This window comes from Myxine glutinosa, chromosome 8 (genome assembly GCF_964187855.1).
Source record: "Myxine glutinosa chromosome 8, kmMyxGlut1.1, whole genome shotgun sequence".
Classification (NCBI taxonomy): domain Eukaryota; kingdom Metazoa; phylum Chordata; class Myxini; order Myxiniformes; family Myxinidae; genus Myxine; species Myxine glutinosa.
The window spans coordinates 42,015,439-42,035,570 of NC_136268.1; the positions used below are offsets into that span (position 1 = coordinate 42,015,439).

The 20,132-nt window shown below is 43.2% G+C and overlaps 1 protein-coding gene across 1 annotated transcript in view; it reads right to left on the bottom strand.

The window, feature by feature from the left end:
• The window catches only part of LOC137432431 (bifunctional heparan sulfate N-deacetylase/N-sulfotransferase 2), a 493,706-nt gene that overhangs the window by 179,155 nt on the left and 294,419 nt on the right, over positions 1 to 20,132 (bottom strand). The window contains exon 7 of the mRNA XM_068124366.2: positions 15,517 to 15,671. Within this exon, the coding sequence (XP_067980467.2) occupies positions 15,517 to 15,671 (155 nt within the window). The remainder of the gene's footprint in view (positions 1 to 15,516; positions 15,672 to 20,132) is intronic.

A 20,132-nucleotide genomic window follows, 5' to 3' on the forward strand; every position in this document is an offset into this window, starting at 1 on the left:
TGACTTTGCGAAGCCTAATCCTTCTGTTATTTAACGAGTGCATAATAACTACCTACCATCTCAAAGGCATACTCTTCCTTCAACTTCAGTACCATGGGATGCTCATGTGTTTGCGCAAGACAAACATAAAATGTACAGCCAGCCATGCGACTCCTGATGCAAATTCCCTTTCCCCACTGTGGCTTGGAAGCAATGGAAAGTACATCATGATTATTTGTACTTTATGTTTTAAAATTATGTGCAGGTCATTGCTCCTTCATGTGCAGTTCCCAAGTTGATTCGTATTTTGTAAAAGGATAGCCGTGCATTTTAAAAAGGTTCTTAGGCAAAAACTTGCGACTCTATAACTGAGCTGACTTTTCTCGCATTGCACCAGGGAGAGGCAATTGTTTCGGCAATCTGTGCTCAGAGGCCCCTGGCACCAATTCTTCATGGATGTACAAGAGGCCAATGGGTTTTCCTTAGCTGATTTCGCAGTACACCAACACTTGTGTATTTTCTTGTTGAGATACTTCTCTCAAGCAAGGCATATTGAGACTTCTCAGATGCTTTTTCTGTCCCCTAAAGGTCCCGAGCCCTCATTGCGCAATTGAGAGGACTTTGTTTTTGATTATAGAAGATGTAATTTGAGCATTCTCTTACACTAAGCTTGGATCTCATTCAGCACGTCCGCTTTCCCAAATGTGGTCTCATCTATCCGAGCTGACAAGCTCCTCGGCGCCTTGACACTTTCACTCGCAGAAATCATTCGTCTCAGCAGAGCTTTGCACATGAGGCTCAGGGTATATCATTCCAAGGGGAAGTCAGGCATAATGAGGAAAAAGGAATTTAAGAAATGTTGGCAAAAGGTGTGCGAAACATAAAAAAGGTGAATATACTGACAGCAAGTGAAATTAGAACGGCACTCAGTGGAGAGCATACCTCTGCCTGGAGAACAGTTTACGTTGTGTATCTCAGAGTAGACCAGAAAATTACAATAGAGAATTTATACAATGTAGAAATATTCTTCGATTCTTCCTTGTCACACACACAACCTGTCCAACAAGTTTCGCCCAAATCCATCCATAACTTTTTGAGATATCCTGATATGTATCGTTTTTGGCCCAATCTCCCAATGGTGAAGAATCACTTACAAAAATTAAATAATTCTCATATCCGAATCCATAAGCAGATCTTCACCAAAATCGAATCGTTTAGTCCTTGTCAGACACCCAACCGGTCCACCAAGTTTCGTCCAAATCCGTCGACAACTTTTTGAAACATCCTGCTATGCATCGTTTTTGGCCCTATCTCCCAATGGTGAAGCATCACTTAAAACATTCTAATAGCCGGATCCGAATCCGGATCTTCACCAAAATCCAATCATTTCGTCCTTGTCACATTCGCTACATCTCTGCTAAATTTCGTCCGAATCCGTCCACAACTTTTTGAGATATCTTGTTCACAAATGGTTAGACAAACAAACAGACAGTGGTGAAAACATAACCTCCTTCCATCCACCTTTGCTGGTGGAGGTAATAAGGAACATTGTACAAACCTTTAAAAGGTTTATGAGATAAATTGATGGCTATGAAATAAATGGGGAGACTAAAAAAAAAAAGGAGAAGAAAATCGTTTGAAGAGACGAGAGGATGCCAAGCAAAGCAGGTAACTCTTGAAGATATGCCAATTTGGAGTCAGGTGGAAAATCCATTATGAAGATGGGAAAAAGTCAAAAGAAGAGCGAATTCATATTTTGCCTCTTTATATTTGTCTGTTGTGCATGCATGGTTCCCTCTTATTTTGTCTGATAATGTCACCAATCCGTCTTTGTCAAGTATTCTCTTCCCTTCATATAACTTATTGTTCAATATCTGCCTCCCATTCGTCACTGAGCTGTATCGTATCACTTGTTATGTTCAACTTTGACCATCTTCTCGAATTGCTTATTCACCCTTCTTGTTCATTTTGGTTTCCCCCAATATATTTATCAATTACTCTCCTTTTATCAGTGTTACATTTTCCTTTTTTTCACCCAAATCAAATCACGCGCTTTTGTTTGTCTTTGTTCCCACTGTGTCCTCCTTGCACATGTCACTCATCAATCACCTGCATATATAACTCAGTCTTTGTTGTCATTTAATTAATCTCTTTTTCCATCCCACACAATCTCTTCCTTTGTCCATCAAAAACTGTACCAGCTGTGCAATGCGGTGTGCCATGTGGCCTTCAGTTGGCAGGAGGATGCCTCCTTGCACATGGATTGAGTATGTTATCCTCTGATCAATTCCCTGCTTGCTCATTGATCAGGCCGCTTCTTATACCGTTCACCCTCCACCCCGGGCCATTCCCAGTGTGCCAATGTATCATAATGGCTGCAATTAGAAGCCTATTAGCGAGTACAAGGTAAAGAGCTAAGCAAAGGCCTGCCTGCTACTTAAGGAAAATGCTGGTCGGGATGATTTTGCCAGTAATTCCCAACACAAAATATACATTTAAAGGAAAAAGTGTGTAACATCCATACAGTCTTGTAGAGCTTACTTTGAAGTTCAAAATTGATTTTTGTTTTCAAATGTAGCCATCTGAGAATAATCTGAGAGATAGTTACATCTGGTGCAACTGAGTTTGGTATATGTATATATATATATATACTGTATATATATATCAAATTATAATTTAAGTTCTCCAGCCTAATGAGTGCACACTGTGACGTCACCGTCACGTATGTGCGCTTTGCCTGCCAAGCTCCGGAGGAGCCATCTGACAGTGCGTAATTTAGATCTTAGTTCAGATACTGTCATAAGTGCATACAAAAACTCACAGTTACCGACCTGGTTTCGCCCTTGTTGGAGCTTCATCAGGGCAACGCAGTGAGACCTGTATACACTTGTAACTCTGAAAACCTTCAATTATATACCAGTCATTATGCGACTTCATACCATGAGTGGTGAACCGCCATTAAGGTATCCCATCCAGCTATGCTGTACCTTAATGGGAGCGATAAGCACCGCCTGCCACACGGTGCATTACCTCTGGTATCCACTCATTATATGGAGTCGCCTGAATGCGGCCGGGAGTAACCAATCAAATTATAATTTAAGTTCTCTTTATATTGCGGTTTTGTACTTTATATTGCGATCCTTTGAGGGTATTGGTAAAGCTGTGTCATTGGCAGCCACATCCATATTCAATAAATTTCTTTCCTCATCAAGAATACAAGATCTGTTGAGGTTTTCATTGTTCCATTGCAAAATGTTTGTTGAAAATTACGTCTTCCTGCATTATGGCAACAAAGCCCTGGTCTTGTAATAAAAAACCTCAACATCAACAACAAATGGGTTTTTAACAAGCATGAAAATGCATGAACATGTAAATGGGGCCAAATACCAGTGGGAAACAAATCAAGAACAAACATCTGAATACTTTTCTCATTCAAAAGCAATTAATCAGGGACATCACAGCTCCAAATTACTATGTGCATGATGAAGCACCATATTCCATCAATAAAAAACAAAACAATTCAATCTGTCCACGGCTTTTGTTTCGTTTGACCTTCCCTTGAAGGGTTTATGAAGCGTTTGGAGATTTTTACAGGAATTTAGAGTTAAGGACCTCTTTCATCATTTACTCAAGAAAAATATGTTTTTCAGAGAATATGCAAGAGGTTGATAAGTAAGGAAGAAGAGCAATCAATTATCAATTATTATTTAACTATGGATACACTTCAGAAGTATTCGGCTATATCATCGACGTGTGACGTCATTGATGACAGACATATGTTACATATTTATGTGAATGAATGTGAATTACCATGCAGGTATTTGCTTCCGGGTGTAGTATATTAAGTTGTTGGGTAGTTGTTGTGGTTGGAGGGTCAGGAGCCCTTCTGAAAGAGTGGCAGGAAACGGAAGTGGCCGGAAACGGAAGTGACCGGAAACAGAGGAGAAAAAAACACGAGGGAAAGAAGGAGGTTTCTTCTTCCTCGCCCCGCTCCGACAAAAGGTGGAAGCGACCTTGCGCTGCGTGGAAAACGCGCCGTTTCGAACGTCTGGCGAGAGGAGTTACCTGGGAGGTAAATACCTTTTGACACGTCCAGTCACCGTGAGTTCGTGCACGAAACCAAGCGTCCGGGACAGGTTGCCCCGTCTACAAAGACGCGTACGGGTCCGCACGTTGGGCCTCGCTCGCGTCGGAAGCCGCGCTGGGTTTTTGCCCATCTACAAGGACGCGTAAGGGTCGCACTTGGGGCCTCGCGCACGTTGGACGCCGCGCTGGGTTTGCCCCGTGGCTTGGCAAGGAGGTGCGCTGCAGCCGCGGCCCCAGTACGAGACTGCACGTTGGGAGCACGTCCGCCCGGGGTTCGTCCAACCGCCCGTGTGCGGAGAGGAGAGACATTGACCACGGAGGGAGTCAGGAGTGGGGCTCACGTGAGGAATGTATAAGATTAAGATGGCCATCTTAGAGTTTGTGTAGATGCGTTCACATGGTTGTACTATTGATTGTGCCTGGTTGTGTATTGTTGATTGCTCGGGGAAAATCTCCGTGGTTGTGTCTTTGAAAGTGTTTGGTATCATTACCATTGGAAATATATACTTGCACATCAGTTGTCTCCTGGGTGAAATTCCTATGGATTGCGTGGCGAATGCGCCTATATAAGACTATTTGCTGGCGAAGGTCCTCTCACGGTCCGGGGGCCACCGAGACCTGTTTTGCACTGAGGGGACCACGTAACAGAATTGGGGGCTCGTCCAAATTACGATTTGCGGTTTCGCAATTGGGTCTACGTCCGGGATCTAAAAGTGTATAAAATAATAAAATAATAATATTTTTGGTAATTAAAATTTATTAATTAATTATTAATTGGTAATATTTTTTTTTTTTGAGAAATTGGGGAAAGTCTTGGGGTGAAGGTTAACAGGTGTTAACGATAGGCACCATGGCGTTTGTGGCACAGAACTTTGGGGTAACCCCGAGTGAGGCACAGTTCCGAGCGTTGCTAAAGTCGGATCTCTTGAAATTGGCCAAACATTTTAACTTGGAGGTCCGAACTAATTTGAGGAAGGCAGAGTTGCAGGCCACGGTGATACAATCTATGGTGGGATTAGGAACATGGGACGAGTTAGCCTGGGAGTGGCTACCCGAAGAACCAGAAGACGTGGAGCTCCGGAAACTGGAGTTGCAATTACGGAGCCAGGAACGGATCAAAGAAGAAGAAAGGAAAGCAGAAAAGGAAAGAGCAGAAGAAGAAAGGAAAGCAGAAAAGGAAAGAGCAGAAGAAGAAAGGAAAGCAGAAAAGGAAAGAGCAGAAGAAGAAAGGAAAGCAGAAAAGGAAAGAGCAGAAGAAGAAAGGAAAGCAGAAAAGGAAAGAGCAGAAGAAGAAAGGAAAGCAGAGGAGAGGAGAGAAGAGAAACAAGCAGAAGAAAGGATGAAAACAAGGGAACTCGAAGCAGAGGAGAGAAAAGCGGAAAGGGAATTAAAGGAACGTGACATGGAGCTTCAGCGGGAAATCAAGTTCAAGGAGCTGGAGTTAATGAGAGAACGGGGAGAGGCACCACCCTTGCTGACGGGGTCGACACCTAACCAGAAAACCTGGGATGTGGGCAGACATGTGAGGCTGGTTCCACCGTTCAGTGAAAAGGAAGTCGCGAAATTCTTCCCACACTTTGAGAAAGTGGCTCGACAATTAAACTGGCCGGAGGAGGCCTGGACCATACTCGTACAAAGTGTGCTGGTGGGGAAAGCTCAGGAAATTTATTCGGCGCTACCAATGGACCAATGTGCAGATTATGAGGTACTGAAGAAGCACATCCTCAAGGCCTATGAGTTGGTTCCGGAAGCTTACAGGCAAAAATTCAGGAATGCCAGGAAGAGGGAGAGTGAGACCCATGTGGAGTTTGCCAGAGTGAAAGAAAACATGTTTGATCGGTGGTGTGAGTCAAAAGGAGTCGGGAAAGACTTCGAGACATTGCGGGACTTGATCCTGGTGGAGGAATTCCAGCAGTGTGTCCACGAGGACATCAAAGTGTACCTGCAGGAAAAGAAGGTACCAAAGTTGTGGGACGCAGCCACCATGGCAGATGATTATGCCTTAACCCACCGAATAGGGGTCCACGAACCTAACTCCTCGCCTAGATCTCCGCAGGGGAGGTGGGGAACAGCAGGTGCGGAGAACGACCATACATGGCGGCGGCCTCGAGATGATTATGGGGACAACTATGATACCCCACCGGTTCGAAATCAGAGGGATGCGGGCCCAAGACAAACTTATAGTTCGGGGGGCCCGAGGCAGACCCCGAGTTTTTCCTCCGGGCCTACTTGCGCGTTTTGCAAAAAACCTGGACACTTGATGTCCAGTTGTTACCTCATGAAAAGGGACAACCCAGAGCGGAGTCCGACTATTACAACTCCGAATGCGATGGCTAGCGTAAGAAATCGCCATCAAGAGGGTTACCAACCATTTATTTCCGAGGGGTTTGTGTCACTGGATGGAGCCTCGACTAACCGGAGACCGGTTAGGATATTGAGAGACACAGGGGCCCATCAATCGTTAATGCTTGAAGGCATTTTGCCATGGTCCGAGGAGACGGCAACGGGGGATAGTGTTCGTTTACAGGGGATCGGGGGCGGTGTTAGTGCTCCCCTTCAGGTCATCCAGTTGGAGTCCGATTTGGTGTCAGGACCGGTCACCGTCGGTTTACAAGCCACGTTTCCTGTAGAGGGTGTATCTGTGGTTCTCGGGAATGATTTGGCCGGGGGTCAAGTTTATGGTAACCTGAGGGTTGATAAAGAGCCCAGCAGGGAAAATAACACCACCCCAGCTCGGGATGGTGACAAAAGTGCCAAGTTATTTGTAGGGGGACTGAACTTCAAAACAGAGGAAGAAGTTCTGACCTCTGTCTTCAACAGATATGGGCCGCTGGTGGAAGTGCGGTTGGTAAGAGACTGGGAAACGCAACAGTCAAGAGGGTTCGGCTTTGTCACGTTTGCCAGCACAAAAGACGCCCGAGAGGCAGAGAAGAATTGGAATGGCAAGGATTTGGAGGGTCGGACCATAACAGTAGGGAAGGCATTTCGTAGGCGTCGAGAGGTCTACAGGAGAGGACAACTGGGCGGTAGTTTTGGTGGTGGCCGCAGTCAATATTATTATGGAGGCTCCCTGAGTTACGGCCGCTCCCGAAGGAAGAATTGGCAAAGTAGTGGCCGAGAAGAAGACCGGTATTCAGGGGACTACAGGGACCAGTGGTCCCACCCTAATTATTAGGGACGTTCTGAGAAGTTGAAGCACTGAAGGCGGCGGAGCCGCCGAGCCAAGATTCCTACACGAATTAACCGTGAACGCCGTTCCTAAAGGCGTCCATGTAGTGAACTTTCCTGCACGGACTAACCGTGAACTCCACGTTCCTCAAGGCGCCCATGTAGAGAACTTTCCTGCACGGACTAACCGTGAACTCCGCGTTCCTAAAGGCATCCATGTAGTGAATACTCGGCTTGGCCTCCCGGAAAAGTGCTATCGAGTGGCTTAACTGGCTTTATTTTTAAGTGATAACTGTGCCCGGGGGGAACTGATAATGTGGGGGGGTTGAGTTATTTGGGTTTGTTTCTTCAAATTGGCCGGCAAAGAAAGTTTTCGCTGGGTTCAAACTTTCTTTCTTGAAGGGGGGGAGTGTTACATATTTATGTGAATGAATGTGAATTACCATGCAGGTCTTTGCTTCCGGGTGTAGTATATTAAGTTGTTGGGTAGTTGTTGTGGTTGGAGGGTCAGGAGCCCTTCTGAAAGAGTGGCAGGAAACGGAAGTGGCCGGAAACGGAAGTGACCGGAAACAGAGGAGAAAAAAACACGAGGGAAAGAAGGAGGTTTCTTCTTCCTCGCCCCGCTCCGACAAAAGGTGGAAGCGACCTTGCGCTGCGTGGAAAACGCGCCGTTTCGAACGTCTGGCGAGAGGAGTTACCTGGGAGGTAAATACCTTTTGACACGTCCAGTCACCGTGAGTTCGTGCACGAAACCAAGCGTCCGGGACAGGTTGCCCCGTCTACAAAGACGCGTACGGGTCCGCACGTTGGGCCTCGCTCGCGTCGGAAGCCGCGCTGGGTTTTTGCCCATCTACAAGGACGCGTAAGGGTCGCACTTGGGGCCTCGCGCACGTTGGACGCCGCGCTGGGTTTGCCCCGTGGCTTGGCAAGGAGGTGCGCTGCAGCCGCGGCCCCAGTACGAGACTGCACGTTGGGAGCACGTCCGCCCGGGGTTCGTCCAACCGCCCGTGTGCGGAGAGGAGAGACATTGACCACGGAGGGAGTCAGGAGTGGGGCTCACGTGAGGAATGTATAAGATTAAGATGGCCATCTTAGAGTTTGTGTAGATGCGTTCACATGGTTGTACTATTGATTGTGCCTGGTTGTGTATTGTTGATTGCTCGGGGAAAATCTCCGTGGTTGTGTCTTTGAAAGTGTTTGGTATCATTACCATTGGAAATATATACTTGCACATCAGTTGTCTCCTGGGTGAAATTCCTATGGATTGCGTGGCGAATGCGCCTATATAAGACTATTTGCTGGCGAAGGTCCTCTCACGGTCCGGGGGCCACCGAGACCTGTTTTGCACTGAGGGGACCACGTAACACATACAAGAAAGTTTCATTCGTGTGAAGGAGTTGTGTTTAAATATTGATGGTATTATGAGTGATTTAGAGATAAAACAATACACGAAAATATTCAGAGATGCATCTTCTCTTATTGGTGGAACTTGTGATTTGAATGGCCTGGTGATGTAACATTAAACAGAAGACACTGAAACAAAGCACAGCAGTTATTGCCGTGAGCAATGGTGGGTTTGGAGGGTAGAGAGGAGGTGGTGGTGGGGGGGGGGGGGGAGTCTGAATTTGGACGTTACCTATCCAGTTTCAGAAATAATTAAGTTAAAATGAGTAAGGGACAGAAAGTGCACTTGCATACACTAATACACCTGCTCACTGCAGGAGGGGCAGGGGAGGCATGTCAGGGATAGGGAGGTGAGCAAGGGAGGAGGGGGTGGGGAGGCAATATTGCATGTTGCAAAAGACCCTTGGGGAGGGTGGATATTATTCGTAATATTATTGTTTTGTAATAACATTAATATCATGCTACTATCATGAAGTGTTGTTATTACTTTTGTTTTTAAAAATCGCATTGGAGAAACTCCACGATAAGCTACATTTGTACAGATATACACCTCAAAATGCAACTCTCTTGGTGTGGAAACCCCTTTGGTGAGGTGAGAAAATGATGCAACGACAATCTACATCGTGGGACCCTAAGTCCTCCTGTCAAGTTTGGTTGAGATTGGATAAGTAATGACTGAACACCAAATTGTATATTTCAGTGTGGTTCTCTGTACTATAGCCGAGGAGAAGACCTGAGCATTCCACAACCCCATCCCTATCTCCCATTTTGTCCTTGACTGTGAGATAAATGTTGAATATTTAGGGAGAATTACTTGTCAAGGAGGAATAAACCAACTGAAAAAAGAAACCTTAAAAAACAGTTAATATCCAACAAGGTAGGAGATCAATGCTTGATACCGAGAGATGGAGTTACAGCTTTGTCATATCACCAGTAACGAGACTCGGTCAAATAACTTGCTTTGTCATTAGCACCAACATCTAGTGCACTTTTTCAAAAGAACTCGTTTGTGACTACATGGGATAATGGACCCTGAACTCTACGTTCCTGCAAAAATATCTGAAAGGTTCACAAACCCATTCATGTTTAATGGTAGAATTTGTTTTAAAAAAAAAGCTAATGAGGGCATCATCCATGTTCTCTAACTGTCACACTTCGGAGACTGCTTAAGATAGGTAGCACAAGGTGAGGCAAGATGCTCTCAGGAGGAAAGGTGGGAAAGTTATTAAACGAAGAAACATGTGGACATTAAGTTAATATTCATACAAACGTTTTTTAACGACGTCTCAAAATGAAAAACAGATTTTCCTTTTATCTATAATAATTACAAGGATGTGCTCGCAAAGAGAGATCACATTCAAGTTTAGTACATTACATTTGGAACGTGGGACTTTTACCTTCTATCTATATATATAAAACACAGTGTGTGTGTGTGTGTGTGTGTGTGTGTGTGTGTGTGTGTGTGTGTGTGTGTGTGTGTGTGTGTGTGTGTGTGTGTGTGTGTGTGTGTGTGTGTGTGTGTGTGTAATGTTACCGATAGACTCCTAAACGGAGAGGCTTACGTGCTTGATATTTGGCATAGACATGGCCATTGAGCCTGGGACGAACATGGCCGAACTCAAAATATTTGACGATCCATATTTTTTATTCATATTTACCTCAGCGCATTTCAGCGCACGGAATCAACGGAATCAGAGCAGGTGGGCGCTGATTCGCTCAGAGCGATCACGTGATGACGCTATGACGCTATGGACGCTATGACGCTACGAACGATATGAACGCTATGATGCTATGACGCTATGAAAAAAAAAATCGCTATGACGCTATGACGCTATGAAAAAAAAAATCGCTATGACGCTATGAAACGCTATGACGCTATGACGCTATGAAACACTATGAGTATGACGCTATGACGCAATGACGCTATGAAAAAAAAAATCGCTATGACGCTATGACGCTATGAACGCTATGAACGATATGAACACTATGAACGCTATGACGCTATGAAAAAAAAATCGCTATGACACTATGAAACGCTATGAGCTATGAACGCTATGAAACTATGAAACGCTATGAACGCTATGACGCTATGAACGCTATGAACGCTATGACACTATGAAACGCTATGAACGCTATGACGCTATGAACGCTATGAAAAAAAAATCGCTCGCTTTACCAAGGGTCTCGCTCTCCCCCCGTTCCCCTCCCCTCCCCTCCCCCTCCCCCTCCCCTCCCCTTCCCCCTCCCCTCCCCTTCCCCCTCCCCCTCCCCCTCCCCTCCCCCGCCCGGCAATGCCGGGTACTTCTGCTAGTCATCGATAAATTATCATTTTTACACCGATATATCACTGGTTCAGTTCCTTCATTCATTCACAGGCTCCTCGATCAGTTCTTCACTGAGCTCATCCATATGTGTCAATCCAAAGCATGTTCACAAAAGTAAACGACTATCTGTGCACTGCCAACTACATGGAAATACAAATGCTACACTCCATGAGAAAGAAGAGAGGAAGAAATCAGTGGAAGTTGTCAAGCTGTTGTAAATTAGCAGCATTTATATTTCTAGCAACATAAATCCAGAGATGGGAATGAACCTTCTCCTCAAGCAATAAACCAAAGATGTAGAGCCTCTTCCATCTGCTCATGTCTCCCTGGATGGAAGAGAAAAGTGTCATGGTGTGATGTGGTGTGCATTGCAGCACGAGCTTTCTGGCATTAAGAGCTTCCCCATGAGCGACAGCAGCAAGTTTCACGTCGACTCACCAAACCTTCATGGTACGTTTCTTCTGATCTTTCGAACTCACTTTCGAAACAGGAAGCTCCAATGCCATGAAGTGTAGCATGTTCAGAACTAAGGTAACTAGAACGACACTCAGTAGAGAGCATACCTCCGCCTGGTTGGCCATATTACTCAATGGTGAAGAATCACTTAAAAAATTCTACTAGCTGGATCCGGATCCGGATCTTCACCAAAATTGAATCCATTCTTCCTTGTCACTCACAACCGGTCAACAGGTTTCGTCCAAATCCATTCATAACTTTTGGAGATATACTGCTATGTATCGTTTTTGGCCATATCTCCCAATGGTGAATAATCACTTTTAAAATTATATTAGCCGGATTCGAATCCGGATCTTCACCAAAATCTAAACATTTCGCCCTTGTCACATACACTATATCTCTGCCAAATTTCATCCGAATCCGTCCACAACTTTTTGAGATATTTTGTTCACAAACGGACAGACAGATGAAAAATCACTCATGGAGCGACACTTGGCAAACGTGAACAAAGTAGAATGAGACTCGGTAGAGCATCCTTTTAACTTCACAAATAATTGATGGTTGAATTATGTGACCTGATATGCAAATCTTCTTCAAATTAAGTTAATTGGATGAAAATTGTCAATTTTAGAAATTTGGCCTATGTTAACCTTTTGGCCTATGCTGACCTCAAATAGTGTGTGGTTGTTTAAGTAAACTGATATGCAAATGCTATTCAGACTTCAAGTCAATCGGATGAAAATTGAGGATTTTGGAAATTAGGGAAAAGTGGTTGACCTCAGGCCTATGTTGACCATTTAGCCAATTTGGATCTCAAAAATAGTTGGTGATTGAATTCAGTTGGCGGATCTGAAAATGATATTCAAATTTAAAGTCAATCCGATGGAAATTGAGGATTTTAGAAATCTGACCTATGTTGACCTTTTGGCCTATGTTGACCTCAAAAATAGTTAGGGGTTGAATTCATTGACCAGATATGGAAATCGTCTTCAAATTTTAAGTTAATCAGATGAAAATTGACAATTTTATAAATTTGGCCTATGTTGACCTTTTGGCCTATGTTGACCTTTTGGCCTATGTTGACCTTTTGGCCTATGTTGACCTCAAAAATAGATAGCAGTTGAATTCAGTTAGCTGATATGCAAATCCTATTCAGATTTCAAGTCAATTGGATGAAAATTGAGGATTTTAGGAATATGAAAATTGACTTAGGGGTTGAAATATACTGAAACGCAAAATAAACTTACTACTTGTTTGAAATGTAATAAAATTGTAACAGTTCAAAATAAAACAAACCAACAATTGCTAATTGAAACATTGGCATTTTATTGATGACATGTCAAGTTTTTGACCAAGATACACCATCTCATCAGTTTGTTCTACAGTACAGAACAGCACAGGGTGCAATGTCAGTCCCCTGTCAATAGCGTGTGTGGCCACCATTGTTTTGGATACAGGCAGTGCATCGTCGGCGTATACTGCCTACCAGTCTTTGGATGGATTGCTGCTGGATTCTGTCCAACTCAGTCCTCAATGTCTGAAGCAGCTCTGCCCGTGTCCTGGCCCTGCCAACTACGCGTCTCCCAAGCTCATCCCACAGGTGCTCTATGGGATTCAGGTCAGGGGAGAGCGCAGGCCACTGCATGGTGTTGATGTTCTCGCCTTGGAGAAATGCAGTGGTAAAGCGAGCAGCATGGGGACGAGCGTTGTCATGCTGAAAGGTTCTCAGTTCTGGGTGGTCTAGCAGGAATGGCAGCAGATGAGGTCGCAGGATGTTATCCGCATACCGCTGGGCATTAAGATTCCCATCCACAACCACCAGTGGCGTCCTGTACCGGCCTGATATGGCGGCCCACACCATCACACTTGGGCCACCCCACCTGTTGGCTTGATGCACGCAACAATCGGCATATCGCTCGCCAGTTCTTCTCCAGACACGCTCACGCCCATCAGGACTGACCACACAGAACCTTGACGCATCGCTGAAAGCGACCTCGTTCCACTGTGCCAAGGTCCACCGCTGATGCTGCTGGCACCATCTCTGTCGGTTGCGGCGATGGGCAGCCGTCATCACGGGGCCTCTGTATGGTCTTCTGGCAGTCAGACCATAGTCATGCAGTCGTCTTCGTGCAGTATCATTGGAGATCCGTGGGTTTGCATGCCCCGGAGTTTCTGCCGCAGTGCGGGATGCTGGACGGAATCGATCCCGCAGGTGACTCCGGACCATCTGCCTGTCCTGCCTTGCAGTGGTGACTCTTGGCCTCCCTGATCGAGGTCTGTCATCTGCAGAGTTGTGGAGGGTGTCTCTGTCCACCAGGGCCGATATCGTCTGGTGTGAACAGCCAAGGCGACGTGCCACCTCACGGTAGCTCAGTCCGCCTTGCAGCATGCCCAGGGCACGCTGCCGTTGATCCCTTGACAATCGTGGCATGTTGATTGAAATGCCCATTTTGCACCGGCCTTTTTAAAGCCAATATCAAGACATCACGTGCAGCTCATTAAAATCATCCTGTACCCCTTGGCTAATCACTGACAGTCAAAACGGCTGTTCAACAGCTGTGCTATGAAGTGACCATTGAAGGTTCAAGTGACCATCCGTGACCGTTTTGTCTGACAGTGAGGACACTATTGTCCACAAATAAGTTCACACATTTACTACACACAGTGTTATTGTTGATATGTAAAGGTTTCAAAGGTGGTAAGTTTCTTTTGCGTTTCAGTATAGTTAGGGGTTGAATTCATTGATCAGATATGCAAATCGTCTTAAAATTTTAAGATAATTGGATGAAAATTGACAATTTTAGAAATTTGGCCTTTGCTGACCTTTTGGCCTATGTTGACCTTTTGACCTATGTTGACCTCAAAAATAGCTAGTGGTTGTTTTCAGTAAGTCGATATGCAAATCCCATTCAGATTTCAAGTTAATCAGATGAAAATTGAGGATTTTAGAAATTTGAAAAAAGTGGTTGACATGGACCTGCCTATGTTGACCTTTTGACTTTTTGAAGTCAAAAATATATATTGCATTTTGTCGGACCACAAACTCAACCATTTGGTGAAGTTTCGTGAAGATCGGCTTAAAATTGTGACCTGTAGGCAAGTATAAGTGAGCGGACAGAGAAACACACACACAAACAAACACACAAAACGGAAGTGATCAACATAGTTATCAAAAAATAAAAAAATTGCCAAGTACCAAACGGACATGCAGGACAGACAGGGGTGAAAACATAACCTCCATCCACCTTTGGTGGCCTAGGTAAAAATGAATACATGGTCTCACGGTATAAGGGATGCTCCTGCTTGTAACACGTGTACAGGCTCCTCAGTGTAAATCGGATATTATCTTTGCTCTGCTATAAGCTTCCGTGATCGGCTTAAATTGTGTTGAAAATCCCTGTATTATGTGACTGCCATGTTGAATAAAAGAAAAACCTCAATGCAATTCAAATCAAGCTGTCAAGTGCAATGGCCCTATGATCCCAGAACAGCTTGAGGATAAGGCTGTGATAATCAAGTGTCATGGTTAGAAACAGAAAAAAAAACATCAGGTTTTAAAGGTCCACAGACACAAAAATTGTGTCGATGTGATTCATTGATTTTAAAACTATAAACAAAGAACTGAACGTGGATTTTTGAAATCATTTTTTTTTTGAGGTGTTCAGTTCGTCACCAAACCAATGGCACACAACTCGCTTCGGAGTCGTCAGAAAGTGAGTTTGGTGAAGATTTTTTTTGATCAACAATCCTCTGATAATCAAAATCATTATAAAGACTACCCGCAGCTAAAATAATTCCCTTTACGACGTAGCAGGTCACATGGGTAATCAAATCGCCATTTTTTTTGCAGAGGACGGGGCCAATCAAGCGTAAAAGGACACCCAAAAACATGAATATATCTCCTTCCTAGATATTCATTCAAAGAAAGACCAACGATTAAGTGTTAAGTGAAGTCATGATTTATTAATTAAAGCAAACATGATTATTATGTGCCTGTGGCCCTCTAAAGAAGAGGAGAAATGGTGAAAAGGCTACAGAATTTAATCGCAATGAAAAAGGGTAATGAAGAGAGTTGATCGTGTATATGGCAGAAACTCACGATAGCAAACTGTTTGTTTAACCGCATCTGTTCTGCTAGGAAGGTCTCGTTTGGAAAGAGATGTGGCTGCATGTGATTCCACATGTGAGGGAACCACCAGAAATGATGGCGATACGCCAGGAGCAGGTCATCACCGGCATTTTCAAGGGCAGATCCTGTCCAAGGACACTTATATGTTAGCCTCGAGAAACATAATGGAATGAACTAGTCTGAATGTGCACTGCTTTGAGCTTCCCTTGACATTGAAACACCTTTATCAAGTGAACATACAATCTCAGGGTGACACACATACAGTAGGTTAATGCTTCAAGTTCATGACATGGACCTGCTTCTTCGTTAATTCCCCCACAATTAAACTGAGCTGACTATTGGCGAGAAAGCATGGACGCTCATATTGCAGCTGCATGTGCTGAAAATTGCCAAAAATAGATAAAATATGAAAATACAGCAAATACATGACAAAACTAGAAGGGCACTCAGTAGAGAGCATACCTCCACCTGGCTGAACAATTTACGTTTTGTTTCCCACTGATAGTGATAGGCCAGATCTGGAATCGGACATCAACGAAAATCTAATCAGCTTGTTCTTGTCACCTAACCAACTCATCCACCAAGTTTTGTTATAAGTCTACAACTTTTTTGAGATATCCTGTTCACAAACAAACAGAACGACAGGCAGGGGTGAAACACATAACACCTATCCACCTTCAGTGGAGGAGGTAAATATAAATACAACAGACAAAAAACAAGTAGCACATGGAGTTACCTCTGTTCTAAACTATTTGCACCAATGTCAGAAAAAGAACCATCAAGGAAAGATAGGTATCGGACTCCAGAAAAAGAGCCATCAAGGAATGATAGGTATTGGTCTCCAGAAAAACAATCATCAAGGAAAGATAGGTATAGGTCTCCAGAAAAAGAATCATCAAGGAAAGATAGGTATCGGACTCCAGAAAAAGAACCATCAAGGAAAGATAGGTATACGTATGTCTCCAGAAAAAGAACCATCAAGGAGAGATAGGTATAGGTCTCCAGAAAAAGAACCATCAAGGAAAGATAGGTATACGTATGTCTCCAGAAAAAGAACCATCAAGGAAAGATAGGTATACGTATGTCTCCAGAAAAAGAACCATCAAGGAAAGATAGGTATAGGTCTCCAGAAAAAGAATCATCAAGGAAAGATAGGTATCGGACTCCAGAAAAAGAACCATCAAGGAAAGATAGGTATACGTATGTCTCCAGAAAAAGAACCATCAAGGAAAGATAGGTATAGGTCTCCAGAAAAAGAACCATCAAGGAAAGATAGGTATAGGTCTCCAGAAAAAGAACCATCAAGGAGAGATAGGTATAGGTCTCCAGAAAAAGAACCATCAAGGAAAGATAGGTATACGTATGTCTCCAGAAAAAGAACCATCAAGGAAAGATAGGTATAGGTCTCCAGAAAAAGAACCATCAAGGAAAGATAGGTATAGGTCTCCAGAAAAAGAACCATCAAGGAAAGATAGGTATAGGTCTCCAGAAAAAGAACCATCAAGGAAAGATAGGTATAGGTCTCCAGAAAAAGAACCATCAAGGAAAGATAGGTATAGGTCTCCAGAAAAAGAACCATCAAGGAAAGATAGGTATAGGTCTCCAGAAAAAGAACCATCAAGGAAAGATAGGTATAGGTCTCCAGAAAAATAACCATCAAGGAAAGATAGGTTTCGGTCTCCAGAAAAAGAACCATCAAGGAAAGATAGGTTTAGGTCTCCAGAAAAAGAACCATCAAGGAAAGATAGGTATACGTAGGTCTCCAGAATAAAAAAATTTCATCCTTAACTTGAAATGGTATATATTAAAATAATTCTCCATTGTATGTCGGTGGTTCATATGCCTCCTGCGGCTGCTTGGCTGCATCATTTTCTGGGGGGGGTGGCTATGCCGCAGATGCAATGCCCCCCATATCAGTCAGCTGGTACTCATTTTGCCAACTTGAGAAGGATGGCAGGCTGAGTCAACCCACCTGGTATTAATTCAATGGATTTGACAGGGACTCAAACTCAGGACCATAAGATCTCAAGCCAGCCACCTTAACTGTTAAGCCAACACCAGGCTTGTTCTGTTAATCATAGCATTGATAATATTAATTAAAAAAAGAATAATATCATTCATTTGAAATAATTGTTATTCCTTGATATCATCCTTTTCCATGACTAACCTCAAAATGTCGAGTTGAAAACCCAGAATCCATTAATCTAATTTCCATCTCACAAACAGCAATGATAAGGAATTGAAGAATGTGCAACGTGGCCCAATAAAAATGGGCCCCTGGAGAAGTCCAATAACCTTTAAAGTTTTCATTCAATCCCTTTCATTTTTCAAGAACTCAGAGGTGAGTGGGAGAATGTATCTGCCGAGTATTTTGACTCTGCGACATTCACACTCCATGTTGTGGACACTTGAAGAAAAGTCCTTTTCTGTAGAAAACGATCTGCAGACAAATTCGTTGTAACAGACAAGATGCCTCTTCTATGCACATTTTGCAACAAAGAAAACACCCACCAACTCAAATTCCAAGGTTTGTGAAACATTTAGACAGCATGGCACAGTCTTGAATATGAATTCCCCAAACAGAGGCGGCCGCTCTGTCCTGGCCCACCAAAATCAGTAAGGTCACCCGAGAATATTTCTGCCATTGCTGACTCAGTTGCCCCGCAGTCAAAATAAATCTCCTCGGCACTGTTGTCAAGAGCTCAACATCAGCAAAGAAAGCTTGAGGAGAAATCGGTGGATGCAAGTCATCAATAACAATTTGCTCGACATTTGGCCATCTGCATCGAGCGAAATGGTTCCCATTTGGAGAATATAGTCGAACATCGACGTCGTCAGTAATTTCAAGGTAAAATTGTCAAATGTATTTGTTGACAACTGAGTTTTATTTATTTATTTTGTATGCAAGGTCGAGGCTCGTGAAAGAGCTAACATTAATCACACACAAAGTCAAACCGACACATAAAACATATAATAAGGGGAGCGGTAGACAAGATGGAGAGAGGGGGAAGGACACAAACACAACATTTGAGAGCAGGTACATCCGGAGATCTGTGGGAGGGAGGGGGCTTGGGGGGAGGTGGAAGAGGTATAAAACATATGGACACTGCAAGGACTTCCAGGAAAGAAGTTGGAATTTCAAAGAAGTGGATCTGGGGTGAATTAGCGGGGGTAGAAAAGATCAAGGTTTTGGAAGGGGGAAGATAAGAGATGGTGGTGAACAGCTGTTTTAAAGACCTGTAGGGGGGAGTGGGATTGAAGGAAGTGGGGGAGTTTGTTCCAGAGGTGGGAGAAAAGAGGAATGAAGGAGTGAAGGTGAGCAGAGAGTCTTAATTTTGGCAGTTTAACCATAAGAGGGTTGCAGGCAGATCTTGTGCGACCTGTAGGAATAATTGGGGGACAGAGCACAGAGAGAGCTGGGGGAGCAAGTCCGGAGAGGAGTCGGTATTTTTCAGTGATATCTTAACTATGAGTGAGTGGTATGATCTGAAAATTTTGTTTTTAAGTTTTCTTGGATAATATTAAAGTTCTTAAACTTTTCCCAGGACACACCTTTTTAGGTTACCCTATAGCACAGGGATAAACCAGTTTCAAACATATGAAGCAAATTTACTGAGATACACAAAGCATTTCTGAATATTTTTTGAAGAGTATTCCTCCTCACATAGTTGTTTTATGATACGTTATTCCATGGAAATGTTCATCAGAAATATAAGAATACATATGATGATAAAGGAGCCAAACAGTATAATATACACATATCCAAAGGTTAAAAGCGTGTCCTACATTTAGCGTTTCCATTAATTATATCATGGAAACTAAAGATCTGACAAAACAAAAAATAGCCATGTACAGTTTTACATTCGAATATTTAATATGTAAAAAACTTGTAAAGTTGGGAATTAAAAATAATTATGTAACTATGCAAAGCAAAAGACAGTTATATATTATCATCAATGTAGTTTTTTGGGATGGTTAAACGTTTATTGCAGTTTATTGCAATATTCTTACAACATGCAAAGTTTGTGATAAAAGATTTATGGTATTGTTGCAATATGAGCATGAAACGTCTATCCGATAAGAGAGATCCGCTTATCTGTCTGTCTGCCTGTTGCCAATTTTCTTGAAGATGGCCAAACGCATCTCTGTCAAACTTTCAGAGGTTCATCAGTGAGTGGTGAGGAGCGTTTTAGCAGAAAAAAAAAAAAACAATTTAAAAAAAATTTCAATAAGTAATAAAATAGAAAATTGTTTTAAAAAGTTGGAATTTTTAAAAATTGCTCTATAGTGCTTTGTAGCTGGAAGCGTGAAGCACGCTTTGTAGCTACTTTGTCTATGTGAAAGGTAATGTTAAATGATCCCTGACTCCATTCCTTAATAGGTGTACGCACCACAATTTTTTTTACAAAAAAAACAAAATTTGATGTCTTAAAAATGCCAACAGGATTAGGACAGCATCGGGCAACGCTGGGTACCCTTGCAGTAATAAATAATTAAAGCCTTCATCAAATAATTTTTGTTATGCAAATGATCACAATACCATTTAATACACTTTCAATTATGAATTATAGCAATTAAAGTGAATT